At 34.7% G+C, this 26,918-nt stretch overlaps 2 protein-coding genes across 4 annotated transcripts in view; one reads left to right on the forward strand and one right to left on the reverse strand.

Annotated features, from left to right (window-relative positions):
* The window catches only part of LOC125825438 (uncharacterized), a 1,130,247-nt gene that overhangs the window by 76,453 nt on the left and 1,026,876 nt on the right, over positions 1-26,918 (forward strand). The window lies entirely within an intron of this gene.
* LOC125825421 (chromatin modification-related protein EAF1 B-like) lies at positions 3,747-25,311 on the reverse strand. 3 transcript variants are annotated; one of them, XM_049504763.1, is made up of 23 exons: positions 24,970-25,311; positions 22,917-23,117; positions 22,763-22,817; positions 22,582-22,679; positions 21,046-22,513; positions 20,818-20,937; positions 20,485-20,640; positions 14,215-14,406; positions 13,953-14,033; positions 12,402-12,459; positions 11,772-12,280; positions 11,613-11,666; positions 10,834-10,891; positions 10,557-10,753; positions 10,389-10,442; positions 10,207-10,287; positions 9,894-10,031; positions 9,685-9,801; positions 7,874-7,977; positions 7,533-7,751; positions 7,085-7,454; positions 4,497-6,174; positions 3,747-4,254 (listed from the first exon to the last, which is right to left on the reverse strand). In XM_049504763.1, the coding sequence occupies exons 2-22, from the start codon at positions 23,057-23,059 to the stop codon at positions 4,582-4,584; spliced, it is 5,865 nt and encodes a 1,954-aa protein (XP_049360720.1). In that variant the 5' UTR covers positions 23,060-23,117; positions 24,970-25,311; the 3' UTR covers positions 3,747-4,254; positions 4,497-4,581. The 3 variants fall into 3 exon arrangements, with proteins under 3 accessions (XP_049360720.1, XP_049360721.1, XP_049360722.1); XM_049504764.1 differs by lacking the exon at positions 24,970-25,311 and adding an exon at positions 23,297-23,407; XM_049504765.1 differs by lacking the exon at positions 3,747-4,254 and having other exon boundaries at positions 4,840-5,124; positions 5,241-6,174.

Raw genomic sequence — 26,918 nt, forward strand, 5'->3', positions numbered from 1 at the left:
TTACTTTATGAATATCAGAATTATACTCAGTCATAGTTTTAAAATCTTGAAATCGAAGATGTATCCACTCATATGGAGCATTTGGTAACACCATAAATTTTAGGTGGTCATATCGATCCTTCAAATTAATCCATAATTCAAGCGGATCTTTCACAATTAAATATTCAGTTTTTAATCCTTCATGAAGATGATGACGGAGAAAAATCATGGTCTTCGCTTTATCTTGACTTGATGCTTTATTTTCTTGTTTAATAGTATCACCGAGACCTTTGGCATCAAAATAAATTTCAGCATCAAGGATCCAGGATAAATATTTTTTTCCAATAATGTCAAGTCGCAACTCAATCTTTGATAGATTTGACATGATGAAACCTAAAAAAAAAAATGAATTAGAAATAACAATGCTAACTAAGACTAAAATTCTGAAGCAAATAAATATAAATAGATCCTTAAGATATGTTCATAGAAATATAAGTTGGTTACTAATTAATGTAATCATAAAAACAATAATAATACATAATACTTAAAATTTAATGAGAAATTGCAAAGGATTAGTTCATCGTATGTAGCTAGTTACTTTTCCTTTTATTATATAACAATATTTTATCTATTTTAAATCTATTACTTTTTCAAAAATAAAATTTGCAATAAGAAAGTACATTAAATAATAGTTCTATTGGAAAGTACATAACATATTATATATAGAGAAAAAACATAAAGCCACCACTGAAGTTGTTTCAGATTTTCAAAAAGACACCTTAACTTTGCAACCATCCAATAATCCCACTAAATAATTTTGAACATATATTATTATATCATTTTTCGTCCACCTGACATAGAGAGTGGTGTGCACTCTCTCAAAGAGAGTGAGCAACCTAAAATAACTAATATAATTTTATTTTTACAAGTATTTTATTATAAAATATATTTTCTTTTTTTCTTCTTATATTTTTAACCTTTTTTTTTCCTTTTTATTTTTTTCTTTCTTTCTTCTTCAATAATTCATTGTCATCTCCATTTAAGCTTCTCACTTTCAATGTCATTATTTTTACTACAATTTTTGAGAAATTCATTGATTCTTTTAAAATAATCATTTCTAATTTTGAAGTTATATGAAAAGGAGTAGTTGATGATACCTTCAAAATTATAAATTTTCTTAGAGAAATAATTAATTTTGTTATCAATAATTCAATAAAGTCTAAAAAATAGTATGAATTCTATAAAGAATTTGACCGGAGAAGAAGAAGAAAAAGAAAAAAAATGGAGTGGGGTTCAACTTGACGTGGGGGTGTGGTGACGGTGGGAGGTTGGAGGTGAAGAAAAAGAAAGAAAATGGAAGGATGGATCACTTGAAAGTGAGAGGTGGAAGATGAAGTGAAATTTAAGATGAAATCAAAATTAAAATTAGTCAAAAAGAAAGGAAGAGAGAGATAAATAAAAAACTTAAAATGAAAAAAATTTACATTTTTAATTAAATTAACACGTGTCATGTAATGACTGGTGTGTGAATACACTTGCTTCTTAAAATCTGGGGCTGATCGAAAAATGATATAATAATATCTATGCAAAATTGTTTAGTGGAATAATAAGACGGTTGCAAAGTTAAGGTGTCTTTTTGAAAATTCGGGACAACTTCAATGATGATTTTATGTATTTTCTCAATATATAAAAGTTTATGTATTATCATATTCATGACTAGACGTTTGCACATTATTTTAATTAAAAATTTCATCGAAGTGAATTTTTTTTATTTCAGTACAAATGTTGAGAATGAGCAAACAAAGAGAGTGGGATTTTCAAGGATCATCTGCTTTGTCTATGATTTTCCCTTTTCAACAAACCAATAATCTTAAAGGGCATGTTTGGAAAGGCATCCTGGTAATTTGATTTGGTGTAATTGGATATATTTATATTGTCTATCCTATTTGGTTGATCATATAATTACCTGGCCAGCAGGTAATTGCTTGTAATTACATGATGTAATTACAAGTTGATTGCTTTTTAATTTTTTTCGTTTTAATGAATTTTTTAGTTTTCTTATTTTAAATTCTTTTAAATTTTTATTATTCTTATGTTTTCTAAAAATATATACTTGGAGATGACAATATGCTACCGTAAATATGAGTCCCTATGGACATTCACTTGTTTACACCAATTTTTTATTTAAACACTATTTAATTTTGCATTGTTAATTCTTATTTATAACACAAGGATTATTTTTTTTGAAAAAAAAGACCTAAAAGAAAATCATATAGATAGCAATTATAAGAATGGATAACATAAAATATGTAGGAATAACACCATGGTGAAGATCCATCATAATGATGTTTGTTTTTCTTAGTTTCTAGAATATATTTTTCTTTTTTTTGTAATTTTTTGTATCTCCTCCTAGCTTCAAAATGATTTTTTCAAAAGAAAGTCGAAAAATGGGCTAACGTACGTTGGCAGTTAAATAAATATCATAGCTGCTAACAAAGTAGTTATAATCTCATATACAATTCATCGTTTGATTTAGTTCATAGAATCATAAGCAGATTTGATGGTTACTGTTTAATGTTAGTCTTTTTCATATAGAAGAATTTTTCGAATAGTCAGAAAAAAGAAAATGAAAAAGAGAAACACTACTCTCTTGTAAATCATAAAACACACTTTTATATTAAACTTGTATATTTAGTAAAGTAAACAAATAAACAAAATAAAATTTCAAATTTTTTTGGGGTGGGGTGGGTCTTTGCCCGGGTTGAAAATGAAAAAATGGTAGGTGGGACGAGGCGGATTAGAAAAGTTGCGGGTTAAACCTCCATCCACCCCGCCCCATTGTCATCCCTAGCTCCGATGGATTGTACCGCCACGTTTTGTAAAATTTTCTTTAATAGAAACTTTTGTAAAATAATTTGGGGCGAAATATGGTTGCAAAATTTGAACCAATCGAAATAGTTGATTAATAAATGGGTGGATCATTAGCTTTTTCGAATGTAATTTGAGCTGAAATGAGTTGCATCAAGATAAGCTAAACAATGATAAAAGTGCACAAATACCCTATTTTGATTCCGCCATAATTTACGTACGAATCTAAAAAAAAAGGATAGTTTAGGTGTGTTTCACAAACTAAAGTGTGATAGTTTAAATGTGTTTCTCATACTTCCAATAATTTAGGTATGAATTCAAAAAAGAAAAAAATAATAATTTAAGTGTGTTTTTGATACTTAACTAAAAATGAAATCCGCCAATAGAGTTTTGCAAACACAGCTTGTAGAGAGAGTAGAAGCCTTGGCTTCTTCTCATGTGATGCTACTTCTTCAGCCATCCCTTCGGGCAAAGGCTATTCCAAAATAATACTGTTCATCAATTTCCCTTCAACGTTTTTGTGAAACTTTCTTACACAATTCACTTGACTTTTTAAAATGTTCCTACGGAATATTAAAAAATTGCAAGTTGAAGATTAAAAAAGAAACTATCAAAGAAACTAAAATATACAATTGTTGATTTCATCTGTAATGCCAACACCCAAATTGCGGTCTCAGATTTAAGCTTACCATTACCTTTCAGGCAAAATTGTTGGCAACATTATACATGCGCTTAGAACTTTGAGAAAAAGGATTTGCTTCTTGTTGGTTATCAGTGAATTTCCCAAGCCATATTTGCCTTTGCAAACATCATTTACGTGTTTATGCCTTTGTTTGCCCCTATGATTGCTCTTACAACAATCATAGAATCTTTTCTGGCATTTGTATTTATATGTATGATTCAAAAGCAACACTCCAGCAATTGGATCTCATTAAAGATTTGCAAAATGCAAACAAGAACAATTTACAAGAATCAGGGAGGCTACTAGGAAGGTGCAGTCATGTATGGTGACTGTTCTGACAAATAGGGGAGTATACAAAAGACTAGTATTCACAAAATTTCCCACAGCCTTTGGCCATAAAAATGACAACTACCCCTTGAATTCACGGGCAATGATACATGGGAATGATCTACGGGGGCAAAATCAAAATAGGAACCCCTGGGTGAGCAGGTGGAGCAAGGGGTTTACGAAAATGAAAGAAGTAACGTTTAAAGGGGGGGAAAACCCGGATAAACTGAAACCCTGTACATATACCTCTATATCTGTCCCTACCTTCCTGAGGCTCTAGGGCAACAATAATATACAGAAACCCAAAAATTTTAGCAGCCGCTCATCTAGTACTGCTAAACCTTGAAAAATTCACCAACTTGCCATGAAGTGATGCCCTCGGGGATAACAAGCTTCATCTGAACAATAACATAAGCAAGAATTAGCCGATTCTACCAAGTATTACACCATGTTTTACACTTCAACAATCCAAAATGTACCAAGCTTACTTGAGGTGTCTAAGTGAAAAGTCAACTTTAGAGGTCCACTGATGGGTTTCATCTTTTTCTAGAGGATTTCAAGTATTTCATTCCTCATATTTGGATACCGAAATTGCTAATAGACCAACTTTAGTACATATTAAGCTAAAAGAATGTTTTACCTGTACACCGCTGTTTCCCAAGCATGCTGCCCATTCAGGGACTAATTAGCCACCAAGGAATTATCCATTATCTGTTGAGGACAGTTCAATCCAGTCTACAGTCATTGGGTCTAGCAAACGAATTGCTATTCCCTGCTTGCAGAACCTGACTCTGTTGCAATGGTGATAACTGCTGCTGCTGCTGTAACTGTGGTTGGGTCACTGGGGAAGAAGGCTGCAATTGGGAGGATTTTTGTAGCAAGTTGATACTATTATCAGGCCCTGTTGGAGACAAGTTGCCTGAAGATCGTCTTTGGCTTACTCCTCGGTTGACTTGAGGCGCTGACTCACTGCCAGCAGAATTTGTAGGGGGAGCCCCTATTGAATCAAATAATGGTTCTGTACCCTTCCACTGATTAGTGTTCAGGGTTGAAGCATCTGCGACATTAGTTGCATTGTTGCACTCCTGAGGCATTGAGGTGATTACATCTATCTGAGAAGTTTTGCACATAGAACGTTGTTCAGCTTGAGATTCACCGGCTTGCAACTTCTTTGATGGATCTGAATTTACTACATGGTTCTGCTGCAAAACTCGTTGTACAGTTGCTTGTTTTTTATTCATCAATTTTGGCTGTGGCTGCACCTGTGACTGTTGATGCACCAATGCTTGGTGGTTGGAAGAACCCAAGACTGAGGACGGAACAGATTGCTGAGATGAATTGGTATCAGAGGCAGCCAATGAGGCAGGACTTTGATTGCTATTACCTGGATTAGAAGGCATCTCCTGCTGAAGATGCTTAGTAGATGGAGCTGGTTGGCCAGAGTAAATCTTAGGCTGGGGCTGTTGCAACTGGCTTGAAGAATGAGGTGCCATAGCTTGTTTTCCAATCTGGATAGGGCTGTGTGCTGACCCAGAATATAGTCCATGACCTTGCATCAAGCTAGTAGCTTGCTCACCTTTCTCAGCAGATTGATTCGCCTGATTGCTAGAAAGCTCATTCATTAGAGAAGGATCTACCTGCAAGTTCTGGTGCATCATCATGTTCCCTCTGCCAACTCCCTTAAATAATTTAGCTTGTTGCTGAGATTGTGACTGCGGCCGCTGTGGAGGAAGGTGCCTGCCTGCTGGTTGAAGCTGCTGCCGCCCTGTCTGACGTAGTTTTTGCTTGCTCATCTGAGTAGTCAGACTGCTGCCTGCAGTTTGAGCAGTCCGTGCATGCCCATGAGCTGGCAATGTGTGAGTTTGAGGCATTGAGGTCATTGAGGTGGGGGATGTCAAAGGAGAAACTGATACTGGCAGAGAAGAAGATTGTGATGTGGTCTTCGGACTGTTTTGTAAAGAAGATGAAATAGGTAGTTGGGGCTGTGAATGGGAAAATTGTTGCTGTTGCAACCGTCGCTGTTGCAGGTGCCTCTCTTTAGCTAATCGAATTGCATAAGCTTGTTGCTGTGAGTTGGTGGCATGATTAGACCCTTGAAGATGAGGGTGATGAGGGCTAAGCATAAGTGGCTGCTGTGAAGACATGGGATGTGATTGCTGATGATGAAGTGGATATGGATTGACGGGAGAGGCAGACTGGTTGGGAAAAGAGGAACTTAACCCACCAAATGGAGGAACCACTTGGCTGCTTCCCTGAGAGGCCTGCAGCTGAGGCTCAGGAACCATCATTTGTCTCTGAGCTTCCTGATTCTGTGGTGGCTGTAAGAGAGATACCCAAACAGTGTCATTGAATTAAACATGTAAGGACTATATGGCAACTGCAGAGTTGAAAATTACATGTTGATAATGTGCTCCTATGTATCAGCATTCGGCAACCACAAAAAGAGAAGAAAATGATACAGAAACTAGAGCCAAGCAACAATTTTTCAACGAAACATGCAAAGAGTGGTGAGACACAACAGCATGGAATGCATCAAAATTGCCAATTGGGAAGTTAGATGTCCATAACATGCTCCTTACATCAACAACCACAAAAGACCAGAATGTGATACAGAAACTAGCATCAAGTAACAACTTATAAATTGTGGGAGTGAATAATCTTCATAGAACACTCAAAGTGTACCCTTAGTGAAGTCATGAAAATCTTATATCTGAACACAGTTCACTGAAAGTTAACAATCTTTACCTTTCGCAGATTGTCTCTTCTTGATTTAGCTATAGCTGTGATTTTGAAAGCATTCAACACATATCAAATGACGCAAAGGTGAGAAGAGTATTACCTCCCTTTGTTCTCTATGCAATAGTTAGAAATGAATAAATGAATCTCGCTCACAAACTTCTAATTCTTTAATACATGTTTTTCACATAAAAATTTGCAAGTTTGCCCAACTGAACTGTTAGGTTCACATGTTCTCCATCCATAATCATGTGGACTCTGCTCTTCAAAAACAAAGTGACTACAGATAAGGTTGTAACAAGTCTCACAGATCATAGTGGAAAAAAGAGGAAGTTAGTTGTAACAAAATAGCACAGATCTATAAGTCATCTCACAAAGTACTAGAAATCCTTTAAATCGAATCAACAAGGAAACTTTTTGTATGCCAACTTCACCAATGAACCAAATAAGAGCAACAAGAGAGAAGCAATCAAAAGCCAGCAGCTGACTAACCCGCATCATGCGCAAACCATCGCGAGGTCTCATTACTGAATTCACCTGATTAGAGCTCACTCCAGAATGCATATTCACACTGTTTGGCAGTGCTACCATCCCAGGGGAAACCATGCTTCCAGAATTCAACATAGACGGTGATGCAACTCCCTGAAACCCAGGCCTCGCCATTGGAATACCTCTATTAACCCCACCCATCATGCCCGTGCTGTTGCCACTGGAAAGCGTATGAACACCACCACGATCAGTGGTTGCAAGAACTCCAGGAGCAGACATATTGGATTGCATATTTCTCATTTGATTATACTGCTGCAGTCGCTGATGTTCATCAACTGGAAGAGATGCAGATCTAGGAACATATCTAGCTTCCCTGGGAGCAGAATTACCCATATTGGTACATGGTAAGGAAACGTCAAAACATAGTTTTTAAGTATAATCCATTCATTACCTAACAGATGCATTGAGGGGACTTGATGATGACGGGAAGTTGTTTCCACCAATCATACTGGAGGAACCCTGGACTGCCAAGTTTGCACCAGACACTGGGAGCACTGAGTTCAATGCACACTGACTTGAAATAGATAATCCACTTGGACGCGGACCTTGGCATCCAACAGAAAGATAGTCTGGACTAGGCAAGGGTGCATCATCAAATAGGTCCAAAGGTCTTCATACAACAAACAGAAGGAACCAGAAGAAAAAGAATAATGAAGAGTTAGCTTAGCTTTAGTTATTACCAAACTTGAGAAGTGTCCAATTCTCAAAAAAGCATATCACAGAAAGACTTACGTAAGAATAGGTCCTCCGCTCAGATTATTTGGACAAATTTGTGAAAGAGCATGTGTGTGAGAATCATGTGGTTGCTGGAGTTGTCTTGGATCATGTTTATAACCCTTCATTGAAACAGGAATGCATACATCAACTTGGAACTCAGATGTATAATGCAAACAAACAGAAAATGGATCCCTGCTTTGTACACATAAGATACTTTCTAAACGAATTTCAACATTCTGCATGCTTGTAAAACATATTCCCTCCCCCATCTCAATTTATGTGATGGTGTTTGACTGGGCACGGAGATAAGAATGAAATGAAGACTTTTTATATGGTTATAAATCATCTCATTAAAAGTGATAGGGTGTTTGGATTGGCTTTTGAAAGTAGCTCATAAACTAAAAGTCATAAGTTGGTGTCATTCTTTTTGCTTTTGGGATTGACTAAAAAGGAAAGAGTAACACATAAATTGGGACAGGGGGAGTATAATATTTTCTCAGATTTCTAACTTATACTCTGATTTACATTGAAAGTGCACAGATCAGATAGGGAAAATCTTCATCAACCTGAGGGAAATTAGGTGGGAGATGCTAGAAAAAACAAGGGATGTACTAAATTGTTGGAGCAGAAATGGCAATTTAACCAGTCAGAAGGAGAGATGGAGTATTGTCCAAGCATGCGTTTGGTGTAGTGGACTTGGAAAGAAAGAAATCAGAGATGTTTCGAGGACAAGCAACACAACATTCAGAAGTTGAAGACGAAATGCTTAGTCCTTAACTAGTTTGGGTGTAAACAAGAATATTTATAGAAGCTGAAGATATTTTTGATGTTCTAGACAGTATGTAAAAGGCTATACTGAAAGGAAATTTTACTTGTATCTTTCCTTACTTATGGGAGACTACACAGCTTCTGTAGTATACCTGTTTGTTTACAGTGTTAGCATTCTCAAAAAAAGACTTATAATCTGATTTCTAAAATTGCTAGGATGAAATAAAGACACTGGTCAAGGACCATATACCTAGTGTTCTGATTACTGTATTGGTACTTTTTGAAAAATGGCACCTCACTCTTTCTGTTGGGATCAGAGTGGGGGTTGTTAAGTAAGGGTATTTCATTCATAATAATAGCACCAAGCAAGCAGTGTTGACAAAGGAGAGCACTTAAGCCCTAAAGCGAGCTTCAAAACGTGTTGAGCGCTTCACCTCGCTTAATGTGCGCTTCAGTGTCATCATCAAGGCTCTAAGACATGCATTTCCTTCCTAGTGAGCCTCTCCTAAAGAGGTGAAACTAAACAATCAATTTTTATTTTTTTTGGAAACTGGTGATGTTGTATTCCTCAGCATTAAGGATATGCTGGAGACCTTCAAAAGAGAAACAAAAAAAAATTGATTTTACACACTATCATAATTATCTTTTCAAATTCTTTGTACATATATTTGACATTCATGCTTTATAATTATTAGTCTTGGACTAAACATATATATTTGTATTTTTCTCCATTTTGCGTCTTTTTTCTTAAATCCCACGCTTCATAATTGTAGCTCAATTTTTTAAGCAACACATTGCAGAAAGCTTAATCTCACTTGGTCCTAGTATGATAGACAACCAAATGGCAACACCAATTACCAAAACCACCTGGTATAACAATTTCATACATGTGTCATGAATATGCCTGAAGAAAATGAAGTCATTCCATGTATACTGAACATGCAAATAACAAACCAGTAAATTGTAGCTCAAGGACCATGAAATAGGGTCTTCTCTCTAATATCACCAAGAGGCTTAGACTAACTTTATTTTATGGAGAAATGTTAATGCAAGAATACCTGATTCTTTCGTAAAAGATATTTCTGCCCGATCAAGATCATCTTCTCAAAATGAGATCTAAGGGTATCCTCTTCCATTGGCCCCTGCAAACGCTGAAACAGTTGCCGGGCACTTCCCTGAATGATGTTTAGCATGTTCATTCAAAATTACTGAAAATGGGGGGAAAAAGTAAACATCAAGGTAAGAGAAAGGAAAAGAAATGTTGAACCTTGGGAATGCCAGGTAATGTTGAAGGATAGGGTTGAGATGATCCTGAATCATCAGCACTATCAGCACCATCACCACTACTTCTGTCCATCAGTATTTTGTGTTGTTCTTTGCATTCCTTTGGCTTGCGGTAGATACACTGCACTTACTCAAGACAACTCTTTAGGAGCAGTGAAAAGATAATGTAAAAGACATAAAAAAAAAAGGAGTTAAGCACACAGTAAAGAAAGTAGATATAGGAAAGTTTTGAAATCATCTACAGTTAGAGTAGTCTGGCTAAAAGATGGTAAGAGAACTCATGAACATATGCTCACCTTGAATTGTAAAGTACTGTTGAAAGCATCACTTACAAGCTCCCAATTTGGACCCAGGTCATGCACTAGGACAACAAGTGCCTAAAATTTTGATGTCAATTCCATTAATACACATCATGCCAGAAAAACTACAATGAAAAAGAAGCAGAAGAAAGGATATATCAAATAAAAAAGAAACCAACCTGGTCCTCAAATAGTGACCATGGACTTCCTGAACCTGCTTGGCCAGCAGACATCTGCAAGAGATTGCAAATATCAAATTCATTCTTATAGGTGGATAAATCTTCAGATTATTCCTACAAACAAGAGCAAATTGAAACGGAGCACCAGATTCTAGCATACACAAGTACCTTCAAAGCTTTGGCTCTCCTACCCTGATCCCTACCACTAAGCATTCTCACAAGTTTATTTGGGTTGGACATGTTACTCATCTGGGAAGCTGCTGGAGATGGAACAAAACCACCAACAGGGCCAACATTTTCAAAAGAATTTTCAAGTGATTGCCTCATCATCTTTGGTTTCTTTGCAACATGCTGACCGAATAAACCTTCAAAAGAGAGTGCCATTAATACAAGAAGGATATTTAGTATCAAGCTATTAATCTGATGTGCTGGTAAAAAACCATACCATTACTACCGTTGGAATCAAGTTGATGGCCCTCCAATCTCTTTCTGGAAGAATCCCTCTGAGACCAAAAAAGTTATAAACAATCACATAGATGTTACAGAAATGTGTGTGTGTGTGTATACATAACATAACATGACACAACAGAATAGAATGTACACACACACATACAGAGAGAGAGAGAGAGAGAGAGAGAGAGAGAGAGAGAGAGAGAGAGAGAGAGAGAGAGATCTGGTTATCAACAATGCACTTTAGCATTGCCATTCTCAAAACCGTCAAGAGGATGATACCATACTTCTCCAATACACTGAATTGAGTCATGAACAGCACAGAGGTTTTTGTTACAAAAAAATTGGGTTCTGTTAATCACAGCATATTCACATACTCCAACGGCAGGATCAAGAAAGAATATGTAACATTTACCCCCTCCAACAACAAAAAGGAAAAAAAATGGAAAAAAAGTACACATATGCAAAGAGATACATCTATGCCCAGTAAATGATCAAGAAAACAGAGTTTGTTCGAGCTACCAGCGACGTGCAGGAAAAGAGAACAGGGTCAATAGGTCGACACAAAAACCTCCATAAACTAGCGTGCAATACTAAGATAAGAAAACTAACTAATAAAGTGAGCCGCTATGAGAAAGAAAAAAGAATAAATTACAAGTCATTGAGACACACCTATAAGTGGATAACTTCTCTACTGAACTCTAATTGAAGAGTGCAAAAATATAGAGTATAGCTCAGTTAGATTCACTATGTGAACAAGAAAAAGGAAATCACCTGCTCGTTTTGAAAATTAGAATCAACCTGCCATCGCTGTTCATAAGCGGAACCCTGCATCAATGAGAATACAGTCATCAAGAAAAAATAAACATTGAGATCCTTCAAAATCTAATTAAAGAAAAGTTGTTTACTGAAGACATAGCACTTATCAAGTACCAGAATCTTCACTTTTTTCTTCTTTTTAGGTTTTGAAACTTCAGCGGAATCAAATGGTAAATGCTTCTCGAAATCTCCCACTGACTCAACTTCCAAATTATTTGGCATATGTGATCCCCCATGCAAAGTACTCTGATCATCCTGAAATGAACTGGTATCGCCACTTGAAGCATCAGTTTTGATTGGCAACTGAGCACATCCAGATGTTGTAGCACTGTAAGGACTAAGAACTCTTTGCCTAGAAGCAGTACGCATACGCTTTGTTGGAATAGACGCATTAAGATTGTTAGATGGCCTTTTTCCTGGTTGCATAGATTGATGAGTACCAAGTTTGTATTCTGCACGCTGTGTAAATGGTACATCAGCACGAACACCATATGGTCTTCCACTATACGTCTTAATGTGGATCTTCCTTTTCTTCTGGGAAAATCTTGATGATTTGTTACCTTCAATGGCAACTGATGTATCATATGGACTTGTCTCTCCTTCATCCTCTTCAAATGCGTAGTCTAGAGAACCAATGCATAGAGATTCAGCAAGAAATAGGACCAGCTAGAAAAAATAGTAGCGGGAGGCAACAACCTCCCAAGAACATAAAAGTTTAAAAAGAGAACAGAAAAGAAAGAAAACCTGGAATGGTATCGTATGCCGATGTCTCCACCTCTTCGTGCATACTACTACTAGTTTTCTGGAATTTCAAATAATAGACTAGCATCAACAAGTATGATTAAAACACAATACGAACAGCTAAAGCCAGAAAAGATGGTGTTGGCTACAAGGTCAGACTGAATCGTCAAATATGCACAAGCTATCAATCATGAATAAAACCAGTACCTAGTTTTAGAAACATCCTCTGTTCCAAATAATCTGTCCTACTTTCTATTGAGGATTATGGCAAAATTGTCTAAGGAAACATACTCCATACACAATACAATACTTGTCCAATAATCTAAGATTAAAAAAAGGTGCTCCACTACAACATTTAAACTATAAAACATTCAAATAGTTTAAAGATCAACTAACTATATATACACCTTTAGACACATATGTAAGTATTAAAAAAAATTATATGCAAAATATAACTACAATTATTACCTTATTATTTATCATGCTCAAACAAAATGGGACACCTAAATTTGGAAGAGAGTAATAATGATTACCAAAACAATAAACTCTTTGACAAATGCACAGGAAGAAACACATCATGCTTGGTCCTTATTACTCCCATCACATGCAATTTCCAAGTAAATGTAATCTTTTAAGATGCTACAGCTTTTGCAGGATGTCAGAAAAACTAACTGGGAGCAAGACACAACAGCCACAAACTATGTTCCTCTGTTCATTTCTCATATGCAGACAATCAACCACCAATAATGGCTTGGATTAAGCTAAAATTATCTTTAGACTACAAGATTATAAGTAAATTCCTCAAGAAGTGCGAATGAGCTCTGTCAAGCTCTTGACCACAAGTTAAAACAAAAACATGTGAACCACGAAGAATTTTTCTGTGTGACAGGTAATGCAAGGGCAAGAAATCACATTTCCTCCTGTTATTCTACTCTTTTAGTCAAAGTACAGATTAGATTTTGGACTGCATACTGTTCATGCATCTTAATACAAAATCTAAGTAACTTCCTTCACATAAGAAGTATATACAGAATCAAGAAAATAACTTGGTTGTCAAGCAAACAAGTTACACCAAAAGTTCAATTTCCCCCATACATTAAGACAGATAAATTTCCATTTTAAAGAAGTGCGTTCACGACTCATGAAATCCACGAAAAAAGAAAAAACGCCAAACTGTAAATTCTATTCTTCCCCACAATCCACTTATTATTTTGGTATTTATCCCCTTAGGCAGGAAAATATACAGGCCAATAAAGGATTACTATAAAGAATGTAAACCTATAAGAATAAAAGGACGCCAATTTTAAGGACAATTAGACACAAGTTGAGTACGTGAGAGACACTGCACTTGCAACAAATGTTCACAAGTTCAGTTATTCGATTCACTTCCTGACTTTGCATAAAATAAAGTTGGATTCTCCATTATGATCTCATAATACTTGTATCTAGGCCAAGGTCCACCAAATGTGTTCGATGAAACAGGCAATTTGCAACTTATCAGGTCAGAAGACGTAAAACCAAGCATTTGTGAAATAGTGATTCTCAACATATTACCTCACGGTGAAACACATGAGATTCTATAGACTTTCTGTAGGCTTCCATTGCTCCAAATGAGACAGCATAGAAGAGGTTCTCCTGCATGAGGGCATGAGGATCACTTAGAAGGATTTACTTTTCTCTGAACCAAAATTAAATGAGTATCACCCCAGAAAAGGAAATGAGTGAGCACTCAAGTCAATCCCTAAAATATGTTCCTGGTGAAACATTAAAAGACCAGAGAGAACAAAAGACATTGACATGTAAAACATATTTATACTTCTCCCAAATGATCTTCCCGAGGCACATCCACAATTCCACCATCAGACACCCTCTCTGGAGTCACCGGAGCTTCAGCAAGGCTTTGTCGAACATCAGAGTCATTGTATTTCAGAAATCTCATGGCATATTCCCTAATAGCAAGAGCATGATCCTTTCTAGAAATTGGTAGCTCCAGTTGTTTGTTTTCCCCCTGCAAAGTGCATAACAAAACTATGAATTAAGGACCAAAGATCTTCTCTCTCCAGACTTTCATAGGAAGCAAGTACACAGGAAAATGCTGAAGTTTGACTAACTGGAATTAGTAGCTTCATGAGCATTGATATTTGTTTTAAAGGTTGCTCTATCTGATTATAACCAGCTAAATTTAAGTTTCTTCTTTCTAAAGAACTAATAAATTCTCCCAACTTCAATCCAGTTGCATTGAGATCACATACATCGAGGAAGCTCTTCAAATCAAGCAACTTACGTATACAAGTTCAGAATTAGTACATCCTGTAAGAAATGCTTCCAGATTACCCAATACTTACGTGGGCAGTGAATCACATAATTGAGAAATATTGTTAAATCGTACAACGTAGCTCATAGAAAAACAGATCCAATGTAATAGAAAGGCAATGAAAAAGTTGCTGCAACACTTCCTAGTCTAATAACAGAGCTCATAAATTTATTTATTTTTGACAAAGCAGAGCTCATAAATTTCATTGTTGGAATACATGAATAATTTACATAAGTATGTTTCAAGCGATTCCATGAAGATAACTTTAAACTTTAAATGATTTGGTTCATCCTTCTATGTTAATTTAAAGGATTGGCCTTAAATCAGGTAATGATACAAGCCTATATCTGCATATAGCAGACTATAATATCATATATATAGTTAAAAGCACGAAGGACCTTAGCGAAATATTGTTGTTTTTTTCATCCCTTAAAAATAAATTTTACATTGGATAGAATTGTCAATAAATTATTTTCCTAATATCTAGGGACAGACATTTAATTATTTTTTCCTCATATTTAGGACTGCAAAACTATCTAACAAAGCTTTAATTCCATTCATGATATTTTTCATCAATCCTAATATTTGGGAGCTTTCCATATTACTTTCCCTTATGTATGTCCTAATATAAATATAAAAATAATGAACTTCAATACTATACATGCTATGGGATCAGCAATACTATTTTATTTATAGCTCAAACAACTTTTATGCATGACAAATAAATGTTTTATGATTTTCGGACTCAATTAAATAATCGATTTTACAATACAATAAACCACCTTCTTTTTTAAAAAATGGAATGTTTAGTGTCGCCTCTTCAAAAGAGGCTCACTGGGAAGGAAAAATGTCATAAAGCCTTGATGGTGACACTGACACACACATTAAGCGTGGCAAAGTGTTCAATATGCTTTGAACCTCATTTCAGGGCTTACATGTGATTTAAGAGCACCCTTGACAACACTAAATTGAAGAAAAAAAAGTATTATGACACTGTTACAGATAAACCCCATGTAGTTTAAAATTAGAACACTAACAAGTTACACCTATTATATTATAAAAATCCCACATTTATACCCCTATGATGTTACCCCTATTTTTCTAAAAGCACTTGGACCTTTTATAAAATGAACTCTCAACACAAATGAAATTTCATCAAACTAAGTACATATAAGATAAATTCAAAGCAGAATAATAGATAAAAAGCTAAAATAAAAAGAGAAATTTCTATAAAATAAGATATAGTAATTAAATAAAATTAGAAATAACTTGCATACTCAAAGTGCAATAAACTTATTTCAAATAGTTGGTATATCTTAGCAAATAATTTGTGTTTGTTTCCTATTTATGAGTTTCGAAAGATAAATGTTTCAAAAAATGATTATTCTTTTTTGGTTGTTGGTCAAAGGCATGAACAAATTTTTTGTCAACGTTTCGATCTTTCTGTTAAAATATCAATAAAGTAACTTCATAAAAAATGTTCCATTTACAATTTAAATTCGTTGTTTAATAACTATATAAATCTAATTAGTTACACATAAACCTAACAGGGGGTGTAACTGTATGATTTTCACAATAATCTAAATCTTTATGTTGTATTAAAAGCATGAAGACCTTTAGCGAAATGTTGCTATCTTTTTAACCCTTTTAAAATAGTGTTTTTTTTTATTTTTTAAGCCTGCAGTCGCTACCCTTTGGGGTAAAACCCTTGCTCCTATGCAATAGCTCGCAAACCACACATGAGAGGTAACCCGCACTAGGCAAGCCCTGTTGCGACGAGCTCAACCAAGAAGGCAAACATCTTGCTTTCGCTGGCAAGGGGTTTCGAACTTGAGACCTCCAACATGGAAGTCCCAATGAACTTAAGTTAGGTTATTAAATTTTTACTTATTGATATTATGTATATCCATATATATAGGACTTAGAAAACGAAGATGACTTTACTTATATAAATTGTGTAAAGTAAATATATGGTTAACGTGAAAATTGACTATTTGCCTATATTTAGGACTTTAAAAGTTTTAGAATTTTAGCTCATATGTAATAAATACTATTTGATATGATAACTTTAATCATCTCTTACCATATAATGATATGAAGGGTTTCGCTAGTTAACTTTCTACACAAACATTGGGACAGTCTTTCTAGAAGCAATTTTCCTTCATAATGAATTCCCTCCTAGAGATTGATTACACATTTTCAAGAATTAACCAATTCTGTAATTGACATTAGTGTCCTTCCATAACATAGAGATGCCACGTATTTCAAGAATAGATTAAGTTTGTATTTTTGTACTTGAAACAATATGTTAATAATTATTTGAGTGAAATAAATTTTCTTTTTTGGAGAAATAATGAAGCTGCTATTTATTGTTTTAACAAGAAAGTTTGAGTTCAACTGGTCCAAGATGTTTTTAGTAAGTCTAAGGTTGATCATTTTTGGAGAAATATTATTGGTGTTTCCTTCCTTTTTTCAAATTGGTAAATGTGTGTGTATGTGTGTGTGTATATATATATATATATATAATTTTTTTATGATCGTGGTGTCCGAACCAGTTTTCGCACACTTCGACTAATTCCACGGGATATCTACCACCTCCCACCAACAACAGATATCATAGGACAAATGAGAAGAATCACCTAGTGTTTTTTTGTCTCCACTGAGTTTTGAACATGAGACCTCAGGGTTCTCAGCCACTCCATCGACCACTAGGCCACTAGGTGCTAGAACTCGTGAATATATATTGCTGGCGTTTTGGGGTTTTCTTTCATTTTAAATAATGATTTTCTTCATATCATGATATGATCATATAGGAAAATCATTAAACTTTTATGTTTTGTTATGTATACATTTGTTTATGATGGTGATGTAGGTCAGCTTGTGCGCATATCCATTATCTTGTTAGGTTATCTATTACCTTTCCCAAGCGCATATACTGAGTAACTTTCCACATACTTAGATAAATGAGAAAATATTATTATTTTATTATATATACATAAGATATGGATAGAAAAGTTTGAGAGTCGTTGGTTGAAAATCCTCACTTCAAGTTAAGTTAAATTTATGGTTGAGGGAAACGATAAGCTATAATGAAAAGGTGGCAACATGAAAGTCAAAAGAAAGAAAAAGATCTAGGAAGCCAAAATTTAGATTGTTACGTTGATTAAGATTTAAGGGAAACGATGAGCTAGAATGAAAAGGTGGCTACATGAAAGTCAAAAGAAAGAAAAAGATCTAGGAAGACAAAATTTAGATTGTTACGTTGATTAAGATTAAGCTAGAATTCAATTTGGAGGTCACTTTGGTTTTAAGGGCCTGTTTGTACATGCAATATGATATCATGATCTGAAATCAGATTGATTTGAAGTTGAAGTTTTGTTTGAACATGTAATTTGAATTTTTTAAGTGTATTTATTCTCGTAAAACATGAAAACTCAACAATTTGTTTAAACTATCAAAATTTCCCAAATTCTTATGCAATCTTACCAAATAAGCAAACCATAGTCATAAACAAGATATCGAAATATCCTAAGGCACTGCATTGATAAACCGCATATCTCCATGTTCCTTTTATAAGTAAATATTTATGATTACAAACTTCCGAATACATATAATTTTATAAAGACCCACATACATATAATTTTATAAAGACCCACTAATCAATAATAGTAGTAACTAGTTATTCTTTAATACATCATTTCACATGGTAGAGACAATCTCTACACATCGATCATGAGTCTTTTTTTGCAAAATTTAAACTGAGTTTTTTTTTTTTTTTTTTTTTTTTTTTTTACAAAAAATAACTCAAGTTTTACATTTTTAAAAAATTGAAATTAAGATTTGGAATCTCAAATCCTGGTTTTTGGAGAATTTGGGATTTGAAATCATGATCTCAAATCGCATGTCCAAAAGTTGATTTTTTTTTTGTGAAAAGGCAACATATTTGTATTAAAATCAACAGGGCATGTTAAGGCTAAAATTGTAAAGATGTCCAAACAATGTGCATGTCCGCACGCCTACTTAAAATAAGTTGCACATTAAAGGGTAAGAAAATTGACGATTTATGCTTTTTTATGATATCACGATTGCCACTCAAAATTAGGCATTAATCATAGAGGACAAGACTTTCTGGTAGATAGCCTTTCTTTTTTAGTCATCGCGCTTTGTTTTTCTTCATTCAGGTCCTTTTAACGATAATCTAAATTAATTTACAGCATGATTACTATCTGAATTGAACACAATGTTTAATTATTTAGGTAAGTTTTTATTTCTTACATGTATTTAGTTCAATTCTTACGTTCTAGATCTATTTGAACTACACTAGATATGAACAAGGGTGGATAAATTACTACAAATTTTATTCTAAGAACAATGAGTCAAATGACCGATGATAATTTTATTGGTGAAAGAAATTATGGGTTACATGTTTTCAATGAATAATAAGCAAAAGAATTCCATTCTCAGCCTTTTTCTGATTTATCATACAAGTCAAATCTTATTTCAAGTTCATGACAAACTCAAGCCACATAAAATTGTTTTAAGAAAAGCATTGCAGTCAAGAAATAAGACAATAAAGCAAAATCAATTATAGTAAACTATTAAGAGTCTATACAAAAAATATTATTGAGATTCAAATTAGTTAAAATTACATTAGTAGATGATGTAATATATTTTAAATGAGGCACCCAAGGGTGTGACCTATTGGTCAATGAAGTGATTGAGAATCCTGAGGTCTCAGGTTCAAAACACAGCAAGGACAAAAAACACTAGGTGATTCTACCCATTTGTCCTACCCTTGGTGGATAGAGTTACCTGATTCTAGTTGCTGGTGGGAGGCGGTAGGCATCCTGTGAAATTAATCGAGGTGCGCAAAAGTTGGCCCGGACACCACGGTAATATTAATATATATATTAAATGAGTTGTTATTACTTATGTTTCTTACTTTTTCTATTCATTCCAATAAATGTCCTTTCAGTTATACAAATATTTGTAGTAGAATATCGACTTAACATAAGTCATTTTAGACTTTACAAAATCAAGTTTTTCACTCCTAAATATTTTTAAAGAATCAATTTTATGATTTCTGTTACTTGACTAATCTTTAATTAATGATATAATAATATTTGATAATTTTTTATTCAAAATTAGGTCTTGAAATAACAGTAATCTTCATAAGATATTCTTAAAATATGTCATGATATGGTTACAAGAGCTATGCGCGTACCCTAAACCAAGTAATAAGCAAGTAACGAATACAGACACACACATACATACACATATGTTTGTGCTTGAGCGTGTATTTATCTGTGCATATGATATCAGCATAGCATCACATATTTCATACTCAAATGTGAATTTACAGATGGGGTTAACAGTACTACATACTACCAATAGGCAGATAAATGTGACAACTGACAATGGACAAAAGAATTGATCAACCAAGAAGAACAGAAACCAACAACATACCCAGTGTAGGGGGGTAGGATGTACTCAAACCTTAACCCACATTTAGAAAGCCTGATTCTAATAGACTCTCGGCTCAAAAGAAGTGTAACCAAAGCAGGATTAAAAGGAAATACCAACAGCAAAATGGAAGAATAAAACCAGGGTATGATTTATTATCCTCCGTCGAAAAGTTGTTTAACCTCATGGACCAGTAAAAAGGAACAAAAAAAAAACATATGTAACTAAATAAACAAAAGAAAGACAATTCTTTCAAGGAAGGAAAATAAAAACGTAACAAAAGAACATAATATTGTGTCATCAATGTACCTCAATCGACTGCCAGAAACCCATGACTGATTTGGCCATAATATGGGCTACCTTTTTTAGCTTGCAACTACTACTTTGTTCTTGGAATCGTAACCGTGCGGTAAAAGCAACTTCATGGCACAATTGAGTCGCTGCAGTCATTTTCCAAAGACGTTCCTACATGAAGAGAGACTTTTAAATAAGTGCCAAGTTTGGAAAAACAAACTGAAAAAAATTCCCAGAACCTAAATGAAAATTTAATCATGTTTCAACTATTCAGTATGGCACTGAAAAAAACTACTAGAAAAGCAGAAATGAAAGAGGCTCCAACTGCAAAGGTCAATTAATTTGTACCTGTGCAAAATCATTTGCCAGCCAAACCATTTCCTCGACTACATAATCCCATTGAGATTTCCGCCGATTCTCCAACGGAAAGGCTACAGCAGATAACTCTGCAATTCTTTTACGTTTCGCCTGTTTGTTAAATTGTATTAGATATTTGCAGCCAAATAACACAGTCAGCAATAATTTTACAAGCTCAACCAGAAGAGGATGCGACGTTTAAAAGAATAAGGGAAAAACCTCTATAATCTGTGCCTCTTTCAAGATTGAGTCTTCATCACCCCGGGTAGCAAGTTTAAGGTTGATCTCAGGTGCTTGTGCCTCAGGAGAAGGATTTAAAACTCCATGTGGTGATACATGTTGGGATGGCTCAGGTATTCTGGACTCAATTGAACCCTGACGGCCAACAATACAAACATATCCTTTTTGGGAGTTGGAACTATCACTTGAGTTTGTACTGGGTTTCCTCTCAGTTTCTGATGAAGATGGGGAAATTGTTTCCACTTGGATGGTAATTTTATCTTTTACCTCACTCTGCAAATTAGATTTACTGCCAGCAAATTCTTCCTGTGACGTATCTATTAAATCACTCTGATGATTTTTGGGACCAGAATTGCATATCTCATTAGTGAAACCACAACTGTCATCAGCTTTCACCTCTTTCTGTTCTTTAAGATTGCTTTCTATAACTGGTGTTCCCTCTGGCACAGACGGTTGTTCCTTCAAGTCACCATTTGAGTCTAAGTTTGTTGGGTCGGTAAACGTCTCATTATTAGTATTTCGATCCAGACTATGGATAGCCCGAGTGCGAGAAGATTCTGAATCTAAACCTTTTGTGCCCAATGCTGCACCACTGCTTTGAACATCAATTGGTATGCTTTTCTGATTGCTCTTTCCACAACTTAACCCATTTAAATGGCTGATACTAGCTTGATTCTCAAGCTCTGCTGCAGCTGTACACAAGTGACCTTCCTGGCCAGCAGAACCTACCCCTTCTTTTCCCAGTGATGATTGAGGCTTTTCTAGACCTTCCTGAATAGACATTTCCTCGACACCAGTGAGTGAATTCTGATCATGTTGGTTATCCAGCAAACCTCTGGAAGCACTAGCTTCAGGAATGCTATGCGCCAGATCCTCATTCATCAAGTAAGTAGTTGCCTCTGCAGCTTTAACGCCATGTATTTCAGAATCCAGCTGATTATCAGAGGATGGAGTTTCCACAGGCATAAAACCATTTGGCATAGAAGGCAGTGAAATGTTCAAAGAAGATTTCTGGTCTTTTGGATTTTCACCATCAGAAACTAGCCCTTTAACATCTTCAGTAAAATGTTGTGAAGGCAAAGATGTGCCATGACCACCACGAGCTAGAATTATATCAGTGGTACTTGATCTAGTGCCATCTCCATTAGACCGGGGCCTGTGTCTTCGCTTGTAAGCTTTTCTAGGGACGCCAAAAGCAGTAGAAAAGCCCAATTCTTTTGCATTTCGACTTCTATCCAACTTAGATGACTGCTCTGACGGAGTAAGATTGCTCCTACTGGGGTGTCTACAGGACCTAACACCTTCAATGAATTCATTTTCACCATCAAATAGCATGAGATTGTCAGCACTGTTGGGTTCACAAAGTTGAGGAGCCCCAAGTCGACCACTACTTTCAACTGAGTCTCCATGAGGTGAAGCAGTAATTGCAAAACTACCTTTTGCTTCACTAGAATGCAGATAGAAATTAGCAATCATAATAAGTATTAGAAAACTAACAGAGCTCTGAAAAATTACCTGGTCACAAACTGATCTGGATGTTGATCTGTCAGAGAAGTGGACTGAACACTAAGTGAAGTAGCATTCCCAAATTTGAAATCCAGTGGATCACCACCCTGCAACAAGGAGAATGAAGTCATGCCAAAAGTTCAAGCGGATAATTTCTGAAAATCTATAATACCCAGTCAAACTATCATACTTGCGCAAGAAATTCTAACTCTCTTCTCTTTTCCTCTAGGAAATCATACTCCTGCCTGTTAACAACAACAAATCTCACTGTAAGCATAAAGGAAGTACTGCAATCATTAAATTCCATTTAGGCAGGATAGAGTGAAGCAGCCTGCTAACATTACCTAAGCTTATTTTGAACCTCATCGATTGGTGATCTCCGTAGAGTAGTTTTGTTACCAATACCAACTCCACCTTCAAAAACTCCTCCCATGGGATCAACCTCAGCATTGGCTATGGGATCAGATTCCGCACCACATCCATGCATTCCCACCTTAAAAGCTACAGGGTCTTTCCCTCCATCAGCACAAGCCTTGATCAAATTCCTAAAGACAAGACAACACTTAAGACACCATGCAGGAACTGAAACACCAAGAGAAAGTAGTAACAACTGATATAAGCACATAGATAACAGAAGATGTATACACCTTTTGGATTTTGTGGATGTAGGTACGGACTTGTTTAAAAAGTATCATTTAAATGCAAGAATTGGGTTTTTAATTACCTTTTGTACTAATGAACTTAAGGCACTATTCCAGGCAGCCTCAATCCCGTCCAACTTTTTCTTGAATAAATGCAAAAGAAAAGAGAAAAAATACCCCACTTCGTAAACAGTCCATTACAGGTAAAGGTGAAATGTATAACTGCAGAAAAAGGAATAATGGCACCAGAGAATCCAGGTCTCTTACAAAGAAAGTCACTTCACACGTAAGATCTCTAGGATTCAGTTATGCTGGAAACAAGGAAGCATATGCCGCCAAAGTAACATTGCTAGATACGAAACTACCAAAAACATATATTGCTAAATGGATAGATATACTTAGAGAAGGGAGAGAATGACCATTAGCATATCTTACAATGACTCTATGAAACATTAGGAAAGAGATACCTTGATGAACTATGTTAAAGCCTCTTAATACTTTAGAGTACAAACATATTTATAGGTTCAAAGAGGGGCAAGACATGCTCCACCAATTGGTCTACAAATGTATAGATAGTGTAAATATGGACCATCCAGGGACAACGAACTACATGTCTCAATTCCCTTTCTCACTTCACCTTGCTTTCTACAAACTTTTCAAGATCAAGACAGCAAGTAACATGTCCAATATCCATAGCAGCTATACATTAAGTTCTTATGCAATAGTTATTAAAGAAAGCTGATTGAATAAGCTCCGATGGAGGATCCACGTTGATCTTTCCTATATTTCAGCATGTAACAGCAAGTATACAAAAGAAAAGATAAAACTTCCTTACAATATCTTCCATAATATCCATGGGAAAAATCTTTGTACAAATTAATGGTACACAATAGAAAAGAGCTTATATTGAACCATAAGCCACTTGGAGAAAGAAACATCATTCCATGCACACTATAAATGGTTTTCCTTTTTCAAATTTTGATTGTAGTTATCACGGGTGGATCCACAATGTAACATGTGAGTTCAAGTGAACCAAGTAGCTTTTTGTGCAGATCTATGCACTACGAAATCCACTAAATATCTATAGATATTTGATAGTAAATCCAGTTATTATTGTATTAATTGAGGTGTAGGCACCCATAAACATCAAATCCAGGATGCATCTTTGATACTTTTCCAAGATAAATCATTATTACATGTTCTAGTGCGAGTGCATTCGTGTGAGTGTGATTGTTCGTAGTCTATACCTATCCATTAAGTATAGCATGTGAAGCATTGAATCTATTAAAAACTAACATCTCAGTCTCTAGAATGTAGCAGTCAAAAAATAAAAGTAGTTCATTCATGATTGCATGTCAACCTAGTGGCACATTTGCGCGACTAGACACCAAAACTCACAAACAGAATTCAAATACAAAAAGATGCCCGAAAGGCAGGAGCATTGTTGCAACTTCCTCCCATGCCTCACGTATTTGCAAAAGCACAATAATTCTATGATCAACAGCTTCAAACAAGTCAAATGAAATCAAGCTCAAAGACAAAATAGTTTCACTTGTTGACACACGTCAACAACTACTTGTCACGTAAAATTGAGCTCTTGTGAAAACAGTTTAAGCAATTTGCACCACCACATATGCAAACTCTCTATTTCACATTCCCCTGTTATGTAAATGAACAATTGAACTCTAGGGTTTGCACGAAATTGAATGAAGTCCAAATTCTAGGGTTTGTAAAAGTTGGGAATCAAAAGGAATACCTCAATTGTGCCGGAATTGCAGGTAAGGTTAGCAATGCGTCAAGTCTGAAGGTTTCTCCTTGGTTCTAGGGTTTTTCTTTGATGAAAAACACGTCAATTCAAAGCAAAAGATATTTGCCCTAGAATTTGTGAAGCCATTTCAATCTCCTACGATATGCCCCGTTGCTTATACAGACAACAAGTGCCTAAATTGACGTATATACGTATGTATTTGTCGAGTAAAATAAGGTTCTTGGTTCGTCTTCGTGCTCCTTCGTTCCCAAACTTTCTCTCTCTAAACAGTATGTTTTTCTCTCTCTAAACTTCATAAACTATTCGTCCGCTCCTAGTAGTGGGCTGGACGACACGAACCAACGCTTCGGACCATTTGGGCTTATTATTTGATTTGACAAAAATTGGATCATAAACATATTTCTCATATTCAAAATCTTTTCAAAAAAATTCACGGACCGTCGTTTTTTTATTTTCACATCTAAATAAAATTTATCTTTATATTTTTTTATATGAATATACTTAATAGTCTTAGATAGTTTTTGGATGAAAGAACTTTATTTTTACTTCTGCGGTTAGATACATATGATTGAAATTTCAATTAATTTAATATATATTCCAGTCATGTGTGATTGAGCGTATATATATATATATATATATAAATTAAAAGAATGTTAAATGAATTTGTTAAATTTTTTATTATTTTAAAAATTGATGATTGAAGTTTATTCTTATGGATGCATGGTAATTTTGTTCAACTTTAAGCTTATTTGGAGAGATTTGAATATTTAAATTTAAAAAATTATGATTATTTGGAAATTCTATGTAACTAGAAAAACATAAATCGTATATTTGCTCATTGAAATCAAAGTTAAAAAAATTACATAACAAATCTATATTATTATTTTAATAACAAATTTATATGGTTATACCCAATACTTTATTTGACACCTAATTAGGAATTGAAAAAATGACGCGACTAAGTAAATATATACCACTTAATTATATATTTATCATAAACGTTTCATTCTATTTAATAGGAACCACTTTTGGATTTGTACATTTATATTATCATAATTTCCGTTTTTTCCCGATTATACAAATAATATTTCCCTCTTATCATAATCTTTTGATTTTTCTCCTTAATTCACTCAAGCACAATCAGATTTCAAATTTCAAAAATTTCGTGCCTCCCTCTCAAATTGTGCTCCTACAATTTCAGGTAACTTCTTACGGTTACTTTTTTTTATTTCTCTTCCGACGATTTCAATCTTTCGTGTTTTGATTTGTATTTGTATGTTCCTCTAATTTCTTTTAGTTTTTCAGTAATCTCCATAGATACATACAAATCATGACTAAACAAACTTCTTTTGATAGAATTATTCGAGGTATTCAAAAAAATTTAAAAGATTTTCATTTGTATATGAAGATGCAATAAGTTATGCAAGATTTTAATTCAAAAGAGGGACACAAAAGGAAGATGGTTCAAGCGAGTACAAAAAGTAAATGGAAAGTAAAAGAAATTGTATCTATCGATACTGAATCAAAAATATCTAAAGAAGAAGATAAATCTGGGTGAGACTGGGTCAATGGACCAAGATGATGGTGAAAAAATTGAGGTATTCATATAATTTATTTTTTATGTTTTTGTGATTTGTATTTCTATCCATACATTTCACATTATGTTGTATATGATTATGTGAATTTAGCGTATCAATGTTTATTGCATTTTTTAAAAACTTTTTTAGACCTTATTTGTATATATTCAATAATTATATATAATTACTTCTTTTGTATTTGTATATTATCGGCAAGTATACGTTTCACCTATTATATTTAGTATAACTTATATAAATCTCATAGTGTAAGACCTAAATTACATCATATCCCTAATCTTTCCTATTTTACAAAAATCACTTAAAATATCAGCCATCTGGATACATAACTGGTTGTTCGGA

Source organism: Solanum verrucosum, unplaced genomic scaffold (genome assembly GCF_900185275.1).
Source record: "Solanum verrucosum unplaced genomic scaffold, falcon-dt-bn FXZP01000101.1, whole genome shotgun sequence".
Taxonomy (NCBI): Eukaryota; Viridiplantae; Streptophyta; class Magnoliopsida; order Solanales; family Solanaceae; genus Solanum; species Solanum verrucosum.